Here is a 14,672-nt window from a genome sequence, read left to right as displayed (position 1 = left end):
ATTGTGGGTGTGGTGTATATTTTGTAACCGTTCTTTAGTATATCACTTGTGCGATGTTAGAACGTTAACACTGTTATATTCTTTTTTAGTATAATATGTGTGTGTGTAGAAGTGAATCATTTATTGCTTGCAAACCAATGATGGTAAGATGATGTCACAGGGTAGGACTGGATAAGTCTGACTTCTTCCTACTCCATTCAAGCATGTACTATTGTGTGTAAAAATGTGTGTTGTTGGTTTTGGGCTTCATCTGTTACTGTCTGAGTGGCGTCTCTGCATAGTTTTGTTCAATATATCCAATATTTTTCCACGCAATCCACATTGTGTTTTTTCTACAGTGGTAGCACTTTAATTTGAGTTTGCAGTAAATGGTAATATACTTGCATAGCACTTTTCTACACATAGCTGCACACTCAAAGTGCTTTACACTATTTCCCATTCACACATCAGTGTCATCACTGAGAGCTAGGGGTTCAGTGTCTTGCTCAAGGACACTTCAACATGAGGACTGGACAAGCCAGATATCAAACCGCCAACCCTCTGGTTGGGAGATAACCAGCTCTACTTCCTGAACCATATAACCCCCGCCAGCCACAACAAAAAGGAGCATATGAGAAAAATGGCAGTTTCTCATTATACATGACAAACTTTAAGAGGGGGAATTAGAAAGAAGCTCGTCTCTACGAATCAAGTAAATAAAGGCCCGGCTCTCCCAGTCTCTGCATTGTAATCACCCTACTGCTCTATTTCATGCATCATAAAAATATTGCACTTCACACTTTAATTTGCTTAATATATTTTCTTTCCATTTTCTTTTCCTGAAGGTTCCTGGCTTTCAAAGCTGTCATTTGAATTGACTTTCCAAATTACATAAACTACTAAATGTTTCTCACTCCTCCTCCTCCTCCTCCTCCTTACTCTTCTCTTCTGGCATAACAAGGCAGTAAATCTCAGCTGGGCTATAAATTCCACAGCTTGCACTGCTGAATGGCTTTCTGTATGGACCGTTACACCCAGAGTGAGACCCAGGACAAGGAAATCTATAGGAATCTATTGGTACAGGCCATGTGACTGAGAAAGGTGATATGGAGTTCATACAAAGAGAAATAAAAAATATTATATGAAAACAAAGTTTTATTGGTTCATTTAAGGCACCAGGCCCAGATGGTGTGACCCCCTCCTGCCTGAAAGTGTGCGCTGATCAGCTGGTCCCCATCTTTACACTTATCTTCAACAGGTCACTGGAGCTGTGTGAAGTCCCCTCCTGCTTCAAACGCTCCGCCATCATTCCAGTCCCCAAGAAACCCTCCATCAGTGAACTGAGCGACTACAGACCTGTCGCCCTGACATCTGTAGTTATGAAGTCCTTTGAAATACTGGTGTTGGCCCACCTGAAGGACACTGTAGACCCCCTGCAGTTCACCTACTGGGCGAACAGGTTGTTGGATGATGCAGTCAACATGGCACTGCATTACATCCTGCAACATCTCGACTCCCCATAATCCCGGAAATCCTCCACTCCAAACTGACCCAGCTCACTGTGCCTGCCCCCACCTGTCAGTGGATCACTAGCTTTCTGACAGACAGGAAGCAGCAGGTGAGGCTGGGGAAAACCACATTCAGCACCCAGTCAAACAGCACAGGCGCCCTTCCCCCCAGTGATGTGTGCACTCCCCTCTGCTGTTTTCACTCTTCACCAAGGACTGCATCTTGAAGGAGCCCTCTGTTAAGCTCCTAAAGTTTGCAGATGATACAACGGTCATCGGTCTCATCGGAGACAGTGATGAGTCAACCTATAGATGGGAGGTTGAGCAGCTGGTCCTGTGGTGTAGCCCCAACAACCTGAAGTGGTCGTCCAACATCAGCGCCTTCATTAAGAAGGCACAGCAGAGGCTGTACTTCCTGCGCCAGCTCAGGAAGTTCAACCTGTCCCAGGAGCTGCTGATGCAGTTCTACAGTTCTGATACAGTTAAAATTTGGATATTATATCTGCCTTGTCTGAGTTCTGATTATATTTTTATTATATGTCTTTGCCAGCACACCAGCCAAAAGTCCTGAATACTGTTCTCTTGAGCTTGTTGACGGTCTGTGTTATCGACATCAGTGATAGACAACAGCATCATCCCACTGCCCATCCCTAGTTTACATGTGCAAATGAAAGACCCGTTTCATTTAAGACAAAGTGAATCCTGAAGTATAAAAAATAAATAAATTCATATAGAGAGACCTACTTAGTTTGACATCCATCAAACATTCCAGTGCTGATGAAGTACGGGCACACAATGGTAGTCTTCACACCATCTTTCCCAGTTGCCAACAGCTCCAGACCCACTGACTCTGCAAAGCCGACTGCTGCAAACTTGCTGGCACAATAGTCTGCAAGGAGAGGGATCACAGGTACAGGAAAAAGCAAGTGAAAAGGACAATCACTTCAGGAGTTGCAAGTCAGCTTGTGCTCTTATTTACTGTTTTACTTCAAGCCTTGCTTGGACTCAATTCAACAGGACAGAAAATGAGAAGGACTTACGTGTGTGCAATATGTATCATCTATGATAATATCTTAAAGTAGCTTTAACAGTGTGAGGTGACATTATAGAGTATGTCACTCACTTTACAAAAATTTGCAAAAACATACGCTGAGGCGCCACACATTCACTTCATGTGGGACAGACGACTGCATGTATGCACTGAGCGTGCATGCAGTATGCTCATGGTGACTGCCCAACACCAGTTAAGCTAGTTGCTTAAAAATGTTTGGGTTTAAAAGGTTTAAAAATAAGTGAAACAGCACCAGGAGACAAAATACAGACACCAAATACAGTACCTCGCAATCTGTGTTAATTTAATTGCTAGACACGCATCACTCCCAGTGTGGAGGTGGTTTGGCTTTGACAAGGTAAATGTTACTCAAAAGCCGACAGTCCTCAAATTGTCGGAAATCAAATGCCACTTAAGACAACTTGAGATTCATCATCAGCAAACCAACCACCACACAGAAAATGAAAAGCTTTGTGAGAGAGGTGCCCATGACAGGTCTAAACCAGCCAAGTAACATTACCAGCACAAAAAAAAAAAAAACCCCACACACACACACACACAACATTAAAAAAAAGTTTCCATTTTTGAGTATTATTTTACCTGCATGTCTCAGTTTTGTTTCCATTAATTATCTTATTAACTCAGTTAGCAAGCAACAATTTGTAATGCTGTATTAACAAGAGTGAGCTAGTACAATGTTAGACAAACATTTTTCAAGGATGCAAAATATTGTTTGCTTATCATTTGACAAAATCATAAACATCCAGATATTTTCTTTGTCAATACAGCATCCCCCCAGGCCTAGGTGGACCTTTCCAGCACCTATATAAATTTGAGAACAAATGCTCTCAGAATCAGAATCACCTTTATTGGCCAGTTGTGTTGGACACACGAGAAATTTGACTCTGGTACAGCAGTTCTCAATGCATATGTACATGTCCTTATGCAAGGCAGCAGTGGGCAAGTAAAGAATGCAAGGCTGAGAACAGAAGTAAAGAAGTAATGTGCAATCAAGCAAAGGAATGTGCATTAGGAATAAAAATAAAGTACTATATACACAGTCTGGATTCGATATGTGCAAGGTATATTTACAGGTATTGCACTGAGGGTTATTGTCCAGTCATACTGTCGTGGGTTAAGTGTATGATCAACATATCGACTGCGGTGAAGGTAACTCAAAGGCAACACAAGGACAGCCGTTTCTAGATTAGCCACTCTGGACAATAAACTTAACCAAGCCTGAACATTTGTTGTACATGTGTATTTTGTACTAGAATGTACGATAATCAGAACCCCATTGACGTCTGCCATCTGCTCTACTATCCACATCAGTGTCCAACTAAATCTGGGCCTGAAGTGTGGGCAGAAGTACAAACTGAACACAAGACTGGAGATCTAGCCCACTTAGTATGGACATGATCAAAGCCCAAAAAAATGCATATCATAAGCAGTTTCACTGAATCAAAGGAAAGAGTCTGTAAGGTTGCTTTCAGATAGAGATGTCCCGATCCCAGTTTTTCTTGGGCTTGATGCTGAGATTCAATTCTTTTAATATCAAGTATTTGCCAAACTTAGCAAAATTTATATTTACCTACTGTATATGTTCATTAAATATCTGACATACTGTCCATTTCAGGACCTTCTTCATCCAAAAACTGGATCAGGTCCTGGTTCCAAAACATTATTAGTTTAAGTCAGTGGTTCCAAAACATTTTTAGTCATGGGACCCAAAAAAGAAATTTGGCCTTTCTCTAGGAACCAAACTTACCGAAAGACATCACAAATTGCTCAACGTCTGCAATTGTAAACTATACAACACACAAAGAAATTAAAATGTGGCCTATATGAAATTATAAAAGTACATCACAGCAATAAAAGAAATAGCTGAATGTTAAATTTCTCACCACTTTATAACAAACTTGTATGAAACAAACTGGACCATCATCAAATTATACTCACTGCATTCAGTCCAACCTTAAATTAAATTAATAGTCCAACCTTAAATTAAGCAACTACATGTGTAAATATCCAATAAATTTCGTTCCACTTCATGATTGTGTCCCACTTGTTGTTGATTCTTCACAAAAAAATTACAGTTTTATATCTTCATGTTTGAAGCCTGAAATGTGGCAAAAGGTCGCAAAGTTCAAGGGGGCCGAATACTTTCGCAAGGCACTGTATTGCAACATACTGAGGCAACAACAAATAACATTTTAAGAGTAGTCATAGGCACTGATAAATAGGGCTCTAATTTACTTCGGTTACACAGTAACATTTTATTGGGCACCTGTGATCGTATCTGCGCTGCTTCTTTCTCTCTCCTCCTCCATCCTCTCCCTTTTTTTGGTATGTTTACTTGGTACAGTCAGTATTTAATATTTTCACTGCTGGGTAGTGTTGTCCCCCAAAGCCCACCACATGGGGTTCTGCTCTTGTCCTCCATAATGATCTAACATCATAACAAAACTGCCAATATACCACAGCCCTGAGCAAATGAGACAAGTGCGGAGAAGCAGCCATCATTGTGAGTGGCCACTGCAGCGGTGTGTGTGTGTGTGTGTGTGTGTGTGTGTGTGTGTGTGTGTGCATAAATTCACTGTTGGACAGAAGAAAAAGCAAGAAAGCACAGCTAGAATTAGTGATGGGTAGATGAGGCGTCATGAAGTGTTTCGACACATTGCCAAACTGTATTGATACTGTGTCAATACTGTGTCACTGAATACTGACACCTGCTGGACCTTAAAAATCCCCACAGGCAACCTAGTTGACAGACTCAACTGATGCTGATTTGATGACCTAGTATATACAATAATATAATTTAAGTCATTGTATTTTATATTGTATTATTTCATATCTTCATTTAAATTTAAAGTTTCCTTGATATTTTTAGATACAGTCAATAAATAATGAACATGTATCATAACGTGAAAATTTAAATGAACGTGTTGTGAATGAGGATGCTTCTGTTACGCTTTTTTGATACAACTTCTCCAGCTGTAGAAAACACCCACTCACACGGCACAGATGAGGCTGGAGTGCAGAGAAATTGTAAGGCAAGTCGGAGGAGGTTTGGATAGATTGCCTTTTGGTTGTCCCAGTATCTCATAGGATCCTGGGACCTGGCAATACCCTATTTTCCGATACGAGATCAAAATGGTCCCACACGGCGGAAACCTTTCTTTTGGCTTGAGGCTGCTCCATAATTCTTGACTTAAGATCAGAGATTCGTTTTGGCAGATGCATCCCGTTGACATATGCGCTTCCTTATAAACACAGTTTGGCGCGGCAGTCAGTTCGAAACAGTTCCTGTATCGGTCACGTGACTTTCTTAAAGTGATACGCGCACTGACACGGGGTTTTGCTCTACGAGCTCGACGCATGTGGTGACGCATCGGTGTTGCCGGACCCATCGCTAGCTGGAATCACTGTATTGCTACTACGAAAAAGTACTGAAACTTTTCAGAATTGATATGTATCGAAAAATCGATATGCTTCACTACTGCTGGGCTACTGATCAATTATTAGTGTTAAAAATAATTGATGAGATTCTATAATATGCTGAGCAGCCCATTCTCGTTTTATAAAAAGGGACAGGACAATTCCATGTTGATTTCACCTGTCTACAGTCAAACTGTCAGTTTTTATTTGCAGACATTTAATTTTAACATTCCAACAAGTTCGTTTCTGCTCTGACTGCACTCAGTAGTCACTTAGCTAGGTGTGATTAGACAATGGCTGGTTGATTAGCTCTACAATAATCAAACTTACAGTACAACAAAGTGTCAGCGGCAGTGCATCTGCTCCACTCACTCCTCATCGCATGCAGAAGGCGTTTATAGTCCCTGGTTCATAGTTTTTAGTCTGTTAACTACTTTTGTGCACTTAGTGTCAGTCAGTAACATCTCTTTCTGTTACTCTTTCTGCACTGTGGGTTTTTCATCTCTCCAAGTTTTATATGCTACACATCTATTTTACAGGTATGAGGGCAACAGCTCTCATGGCTGTTAAGATTGCACCCACAGTGTCAGTGCAGCTGGCCTGTTAAATGTCTGGTGGCCTAGAGGCTGTATAATGTCTACACAGTTAGGGAGAAAAACGTAGCAGCTGAACAGAAAAATTCTAACTTCAGTGTCTGCTGGGATAAAGTTGAGAATAGAGAGAGAGCCTGGCATGGCATCTGAGCTAAACAGATGCACAACGAAAATAAAGAGTGCTCTTCTATTTTGATTTGGAAAAAGAATTCACATATAGCACAGTTACTTTATATTTGATACAACCAACAAATTTCAAAAAAGGTAGGAAAGAGACATGCTTACCACTTTAAATCTTCTTTTAAAAACACTAAGTTCATGAGAACAATTGCTTTAGTTTTTAAAGTGTTTCCCAATCTTGCTTAATATAAGGTGGCATTACTGCTCAACAGTTTGTCACCTACTTTGCTATGTTTCACTTCATAATGTAGCAAATGTTTTCACTGGGCAACAAATCTGGAATGCAGGCAAGCCAGTTCAGCATCTGACCCTTTTCAGAGCTATGCTGTTGAAATGCATGCAGAATATGATTTGGCATCATCTTGCTGAAATAAGTAGTCTTGCTGAAAAAGGCATTATCTGGAAACCTGTATAATTCAACAATAATGGTGCCTTCACAGATGTGCAAGTTACCCATGTCGTGTGCCCTAGTGCAACCCTATCACATATGCTAACAAGCTGGATGGTCCCCCTCATCTTTAGCCTGAAGGATGCAGTGTCAACGATTTCCTAAAAGAATTAAAGGTTGTGGCTCGTCAGATCACAGGACCGTTTTCCCTATTTCCTCTCAGTCCATCTTAAATGAGCTTGAGCCCAGAGAAGGTGATGGCGTTTCTGGATCTTATTTGGTTTTATTCATCTTTTCTCCCCTTTGCATGGGTTAGGATTAGAGTTTTAACTTGCAAAAACAAGTTTAGGGATTTCAAGAATGCATTTTCTCAGTAAAAATAAAAACTTGGATTTACAAGCAACATTTAGTGCAGTTGTGCACAAGTGATTTATGCACTTCATGCCGTAAAAGTTCTATTTGTCAAAAAACAAGTTGTTACAACATGCACAAAAAGGTTATAAAGAAACAGAGGACAGCTGGCTATATTAACTGCACTGATTCACAACAGGCCATAAACACAATATAGCTTACAGTACTTTAAGGACTCTAGTGCCTCAAGTGTTAGCTACCTGTGGCCAACTCGTAAGGGATCCCAGTCCTATAACAGCACTTGATGCCTTGCATGCCCACACTGGTCAAGTGATGTAAATTTTGGTATCTTCCCAGGTTCGGGAGGCCAAACGTTTGTGTCCACATGGACAGACTGCGTATGTACCACAATGCCTGGAAAACATAAGCGTATGTGGACCTGTGTTGGGCTTGTTACTCAAAGAATGTAATATTACTCATTACTTACTTCCTATCCAAGGTGTTCCACCAGGTGGTTTGTTTTAGTATTACACAACTTCTCCAAGTCTCTTGTTGGCCCTGTTCCATCTTTTTTGGAACATGTTGATGGCCTCAAACTCAAAATAAGCCTATATCTACCAAAATATATTAATTTAGCCCAAGTGAACATGGGGTCTTCATAACATTACATTTATAGTTTTTATTTACAATTTATTAGGGATGTAACAATATTTGTAATTTTGCAATAGAAAAATTTCGTTACCATTGTGGGATTGTGATGCATCAACCAGGATATAACAGTATAACTGTGTTACGGTCGCAGAATTTAAAACTGACATAGCAGATGCTCCATCATTAGAGTTGTGTTGCAGCATTTTAATTTTCCCATTTCAAGAAATGACAAGGAGGAAAGCAAACTGACAAAATACGCAACTTAGTAATATTAGCCCCATTTAAGGCCAAGACAATCCTGGCATTCCAACCTGAAAATGGAAAGGATTCATCCTTTAGAAAGAAAACTACAAAATTATAGACTAAAGCTTCAAAAGACCAGATGATGGATATGATATTTCAACAATGTATTACAGATGGTATCAGCAACAGACTTGACCTGGTTTACAACACTAGAGACAAAAGTTTTATTTTTATTTTACTCAAATGAGCTCTGCTTTACCCCCTTGCTTACTGAGACTGCTGTTAGTTTAGTTTGTGCTGCTCATTGAGTCACTCAAAACACTGAATGAGAAAACAGTTCTGCAGATTTAAGACCACAATGATGCATATTCAACAACCTGTGGACCCAACCTGTGGAACATCAAGTTAAATAATAAATATTGTACAACCTCCTCCCAGGACACTGAAATAGGCAGCAATAGTGCAGTTATATCAGTGTTATGTTTGCATGGTTCCATTTGCTGACTGGGTAGTGTAGGAAAATTTTATAGTCTTAACAGCAGAAAAAAATATCTCTTTATAAGGGATGCTAAACATGGCCTTGACTCTTGACTAATCTGTGCCACAGCGGCATTTTTAACTTTACACCACCCTCCTCTCTCATGTATTTCATTTGAAAAGCGCTGCTGTAGTCTGTGCTTATCACAGAGCTTTCTCTTTTACTACAGACCTTTCCTCTGTATCATATGTTTTGTTGGCTGTTTACTATTTTGGACATCTTCAAAGAAAATTATTTTACATCTCACTGACTTCCACTGACCAAACGGTAACAAGAATGAATGGGCTAAAGTCAACTGTACCCATGCATCACCATGCCCTTCATCTCTGATTTCTTCAGTGTCGAGCAGCATGAAGCACAAACCCAGGTGTGCAGATTGTTTTAACTTACACATAAAATTATTTCTTTGAATGACAGAAGATATTAGGTTTAATGCTCCTAGTATCACCTACCATCTCCTACCACAGCCTTGATGTAAACTGAAAATAATGCCGGTGGAAGAGGTGCACAGCGTGCTACTGATGTATTAGAATAAAGCGAAAAACAAACCCAACAGTAATTTCCTATCATGAACAAAATGTCACACTGAATAAATGAGATGACACCAAAAATGGCAGTGACACAATTAGACCAGTTTATAAAACAATCATCACACTTTTCTACAAAGAAAAACATCATACTGCAATCACATAAAAATATACTTTAATCTACAGCACTGTACTTTAGAATTAGTGACATGCATGAAATGGTTAAGAAAAGAAAACACATACCTGCCAATCCACTGACTCCAATGAGTCCAGCCGTACTGGCAATGCTGACAAGATGGCCGTGATTGTTAGCAATCATGGCAGGAAGGAAGGCCTTATAGGTCTGAGTAAAGAGAGAAAAACAAACATGTAACAAAACACAGAAACCTAAGCAGGCAGGGATTAGACTGTACAGCTCAGAAGACAACTGACAACCACAATGAGTACAACACTTAAGTATAGGACTGGGCAAAAAAATTGGGCATTGGTAATTATCATGGGGAAAAAAAAAAAACATTCAATAAAAATGATAAACTTAAAAGTACTTTTTAATACAAGTATCCATTACACATTTGGATCAGCCCTTGTCTACACAGTCACTCTCTTAGTACACAGCAATAGGGTTACATAGATGACATGTGTAGAGCCAAAATTGGGGGGAGAAGGCAGAATGGGTAAAAATATGCTATCACAAGGGGACTTGGACATCTGCATAAGATGAAGAACTTGTTGTGGTCACACACAACCTCACCTATTCAGAAATAGTTTGATTTTTAAAGCTGGACATGTACTGTAACAAACCTTCGCTGCCAGGTAATCAGTAGCAGGTCAGGCAGGGATAGTTGGAAAACAAGCAGGACAGTGGCCTAGAGGACTGGAATTGGCCACCCCTGCTTTAAACTGACTACTGTCTGTGGCTTCATCCTGTCCTCTCTGCTGGACACATACAGTACATGCGCTACTGTAGAGGAGCTGCTGGTCTCAGCCTCCAAGTCCACAGTGATTCAACTCATCTTCATACACAAAGCTCAGACTCCACCGTTAACTCCGTAAAAGGAGCATTTTTTTTTTCTTGTTTTCAACAGTTCAATGCAATCAGCATAATGAGCACCGTATGGGTTTAGTGGGTGAATGGAACCAGGCATTTTGACTGTGGAGACGGGGAGAGTGAGGACATCATATGTTGCTGTGATCAGTTTGGACAATAAGAGCAGAGCAGAGGATGAGAGCTCACAGGCAGCTTTAATTTTGTCATCATCACCTTAAAATATCCATGAACCACTGAAATTTCTTCTCTACCACCTAACGACCAGGTTTACCAGCATGAGGTTACTGTAATGCTGCCGATAAGCGGCATCGGAGCGTAGTTCCGGACTAGTTTTACGAGTACGAACACTAGAGGGTGGTGTCGGACCATATACTGCATCCCTGACTTTAACTAAAGTTAAAATATTGCCTATACTGCATCTAAAGCTACATGTTACTCAAATAGCCTCTAAGAAACCATACAGATCCACAACAGAAACTATCATGATAAAACTAGATCAAGCTGAAGATATGTAGTTTAGCTTTATCATAATGTTTCTCCATGTCTGCTGTGTCTGACTCACCCAGAAGTGAGCCATAGTGTTGACCTCCATTGTCTTCTCAATCAGGGAATCAGGAGCATCCATGAACTTCTTTCCTGTCACAATCCCAGCGTTATTCACCAGAATGCTGACGTCACCCACCTCTCGTTTCACCTGCACAGAACAAAGGAAAATCATGTTATGAATGATCCCATTTTGTAAAATATACTCCAAGAGCAAACAGAGCGTTTGCTTGAAATATTACCAAGCTAAGACTGGACCTCTTGAATAAAGTTAACATTCCAGAAAAGGACCCTTTTCACATGATATCACAACAGTCATTGTTCCTCCAAACTGCGTACCCTCACTTCCGTTGGTCAGTGTAAACAGAGTTCGTACAATTCAATTTTATTTGTATAGAATTAAATCACAACAAAAGTCGTCTCAAGACACTTAATAACAACAAAGTTAGATCCAGACCTTGCTACTACTACTACTGTTATTACAACAACAACAACAACCCCAGCAAATCTCCCTTGAGCAGCACTTGGTGACAGTGGGGAGGAAAAACTCCCTTTAATGGAAGAAACCTCTGACAGACACCAGCTCTTGGTGAGCGGCCTTCTGCCTTGACCGGTTGGGGTGAGTGGATAGAGGAGAGAGAAAAGAAAAGAAAGCAACAAGACACGGCAAACACAACAACAAACCAACACTGGGCAGGTTGATGTGGCTGGTGACTGCTCAGAGACATAAAGCTCCAAAGCCAGGGCAACCTGCAGAAAGTTATAGGGAGGGAGAGAGAGAGAGGGGAGAAAAGGAAAAAGAGAGAGAGAGAGAGAGAGAGAGGACACACTACAGGAGGGAGGAGACACACAGTGATGGGTAGTGGTGAGATATAGATGGATGGAGAGAGAGGAGAGGAGAGGAGCACCATGGGACAAACCTTAGCCTAGGCCTATAACTAAAGGATGGTATGCCAAATCAAAATTATCCTAAAATGCAATTCCTGTTGACTAGAAACAACTGGTATGGTTAAATATACTCAGTGGCAACAGAACTGCCCAGGCCCCGTTTGCTTGCAGTTACCAAGATGGTTGTCGGTCTTATCCCTGTTCAGCCACATTAGTTGTTCTGATTCCATGAAATACTGGAAGACATGTCACAACATATCATACTTTCTGTCATCCCTCACAGTCATACTAGGATTATATTGAAAACAATATTATATTAGGCCAACTATAAGCTTTATCAAAAAAGAAAGTCTTAAGGCTAATCTTAAAGGTAGAGAGGGTGTCTGCGTCCCGAACCAAGACTGGGAGCTGGTTCCACAGGAAGAGGAGCTTGATAGCTAAAGGCTCTGGCTCCCATTCTACTTCAGTGGACTCTAGGAACCACAAATAGACCTGCACTCTGAGAGCGAAGTGCTCTGTTGGGATAAGGCACTATGAGGTCTTTAGGATACGATGGAGCCTTGTCATTAAGGGGTTTGTATGTTAGGAGAATTTTAAATTCTATTCTGGATTTTACAGGGAGCCAGTGGAGAGAAGCTAATATGGGAGAGATATGATCTCTCTTGCTAGTTCCTGTCAGTAATCTGGCTGCAGCATTTTGGATTAACTCGAGGCTTTTTAGAGAATTATTGGGACATCCTGATAGTAAAGAGTTACGGTAGTCCAGCCTGGAAGTAACAAATGCATGGACCAGTGTTTCAGCATCATTTTGAGACAGGATGCTCCTGATTTTTGATATTCCGCAGGTGAAAGAAGGCAATTGTAGAAACCTGGTTTACGTGTGATCTAAAGGACATATCCCGGTCAAAATGACTCCAACCAAGGTTCCTCACAGCAGTACTGGAATAACTATATGGTTAGACAGCAGATTTCTAAGGCTTTCAGGCCCAAGTACAATAACTTCAGTTTTTACAGAAATTACAGGTCATTCAGGCCTTTATGTCTTTAAGACATGCTCAAAGTTTGACCAACTGATCTGATTCATAAATTTAACCGAGTATCATCTGCATAGCAATGAAAATTTATGCTGTTTCCTGATAATATTGCCTAAAAAAGGGAGCATGTATAAAGTGAAGTGAACTTGGCCTAGCACAGAGCCCAGTGGAACACCGTGATTAACTTCAATCCGCACGGAAGATTCATCATTAACATGAACAAATTGGAATCTTTCTGATAAATAAGATATGACCCAACTTAGTTCAGTTTCTTTAATCCCAATAGCATGTTGAAATCTGTAGTAAAATGCGGTGATCAGTGGTGTCAAAAGCAGCACTGAGATCTATGAGGAAAAGTATGGAGGGAGACACGTCCTTTGTCTGAGGCTAGGAGGAGATTGTTGGTGACTTTTACCAGTGCAGTTTCTCTACTATGATGAACTCTAAAACCTCATTGAAAATCCTCAAATTATTCTTGCGCAAGTGGTCACATAACTGCTTAGCAACAGCTTTTTCAAGGATTTTAGAAATAAACAGGAGATTGGATATTGGTCTATAATTAGCTAGGACACCTCGGTTGAGAGTAGGCTTTTTGAGTAGACGTTTAATTACTGCAACCTTAAAAGTCTGCAGAACATGGCCTGTTAATAGAGAGAGGTTAATCAGATCTAATATTGATATGTTGACTGTGGGTAAAAGGTCATTGAGCAGCGTTGTCTGGATGGGGTCTAAGAGACATGTTGATGATTTAGATGAAGCAATTGTTGAGGTCAACTCAGAGAGATCAATGGGAGAGAAGTAGTCTACGTGTAAATGAGGTCTTACAGATGTTTCTAAAGCCATTGTACCTGATACATCTGTGAGAGTTGTGGGAAGGACCTGATTAATTTGTTCTCTTAATAGTTGTGATTTTATTTGTAAAAAAGTTCATGAAGTCATTGCTGCTGAGATCTAAGGGAATGTTAAGCTCAACAGCACTGTCAGCTTTGTCAGCCTGGCTACAGTGCTGTTGAGCTTATTATCTAAAGTAGCTGCCACAGACAATAATGAACAATGTTTAACAGACTGTGGATACTTTTTCACTGTTACCAGTAGGGATGGCTCGATACCAGTTTTTCCCCAACCGATACCGATACCACAAAATTTAGTATCTGCCGATACCGATTCCTGTCCGATACCAAGTAAATTGTTAATATATTTGTATAGATTTACTGCTTAACCAGGCCTTCTAAAAATCATGTATCAAAACTAAGAAAAAAATATTTTAATCCCCAAAAGGAAGAAAAGCCCACAACATAAATCAAGATATTGAACACTGCTGCTTTTTTATTAGGATTTTTAACCATGCAGCATTTTACACACCACTATTAAATAGTCAAAACTAAATTTAAATATTTATTATAAAATCCAACTAAAAAAAGTGCAGCCGTGGAAACCATGTGTTCCATAAAGCGTCTAAACCCCACATTTTCCACAACAGAAATTGGTTGGTCATCTAGCAAAATGAATTCAGTCAATTTCTCTGTGATCATCTTTGCCTTGCTGGTCTCTGAAGCGAGCTTCTCGCGCCTCTGTAATGTTTCTTGCAGCGATTGTTGAAGCGGCACGCTTTTCTTTTTAGCTCTGGTTGTCTGTATATATTCTTCGTACTCCTGTGCGTGGTGCTTACGCAAATGTTTAATCAGGTTTGAAGTGTTGAAGTTGGATTTGGT

General features: G+C 40.3%; 1 protein-coding gene across 5 annotated transcripts in view; it reads right to left on the bottom strand.

The window, feature by feature from the left end:
* sdr16c5a (short chain dehydrogenase/reductase family 16C, member 5a) overlaps positions 1–14,672 on the bottom strand; it is a 62,552-nt gene that overhangs the window by 34,902 nt on the left and 12,978 nt on the right. For all 5 annotated transcript variants that reach the window (XM_020619607.1, XM_020619604.1, XM_020619608.1 and 2 more), the window contains exons 3-5: positions 11,058–11,189; positions 9,691–9,790; positions 2,232–2,376 (exon numbers count right to left, since the gene is read on the bottom strand). In XM_020619607.1, coding sequence (XP_020475263.1) covers positions 2,232–2,376; positions 9,691–9,790; positions 11,058–11,189 — 377 coding nt within the window. The remainder of the gene's footprint in view (positions 1–2,231; positions 2,377–9,690; positions 9,791–11,057; positions 11,190–14,672) is intronic.

This window comes from Monopterus albus, unplaced genomic scaffold, assembly GCF_001952655.1.
Source record: "Monopterus albus unplaced genomic scaffold, M_albus_1.0 scaffold223.1, whole genome shotgun sequence".
Lineage (NCBI taxonomy): Eukaryota > Metazoa > Chordata > Actinopteri > Synbranchiformes > Synbranchidae > Monopterus > Monopterus albus.
This window is presented reverse-complemented; position numbering and strand designations above follow the sequence as displayed.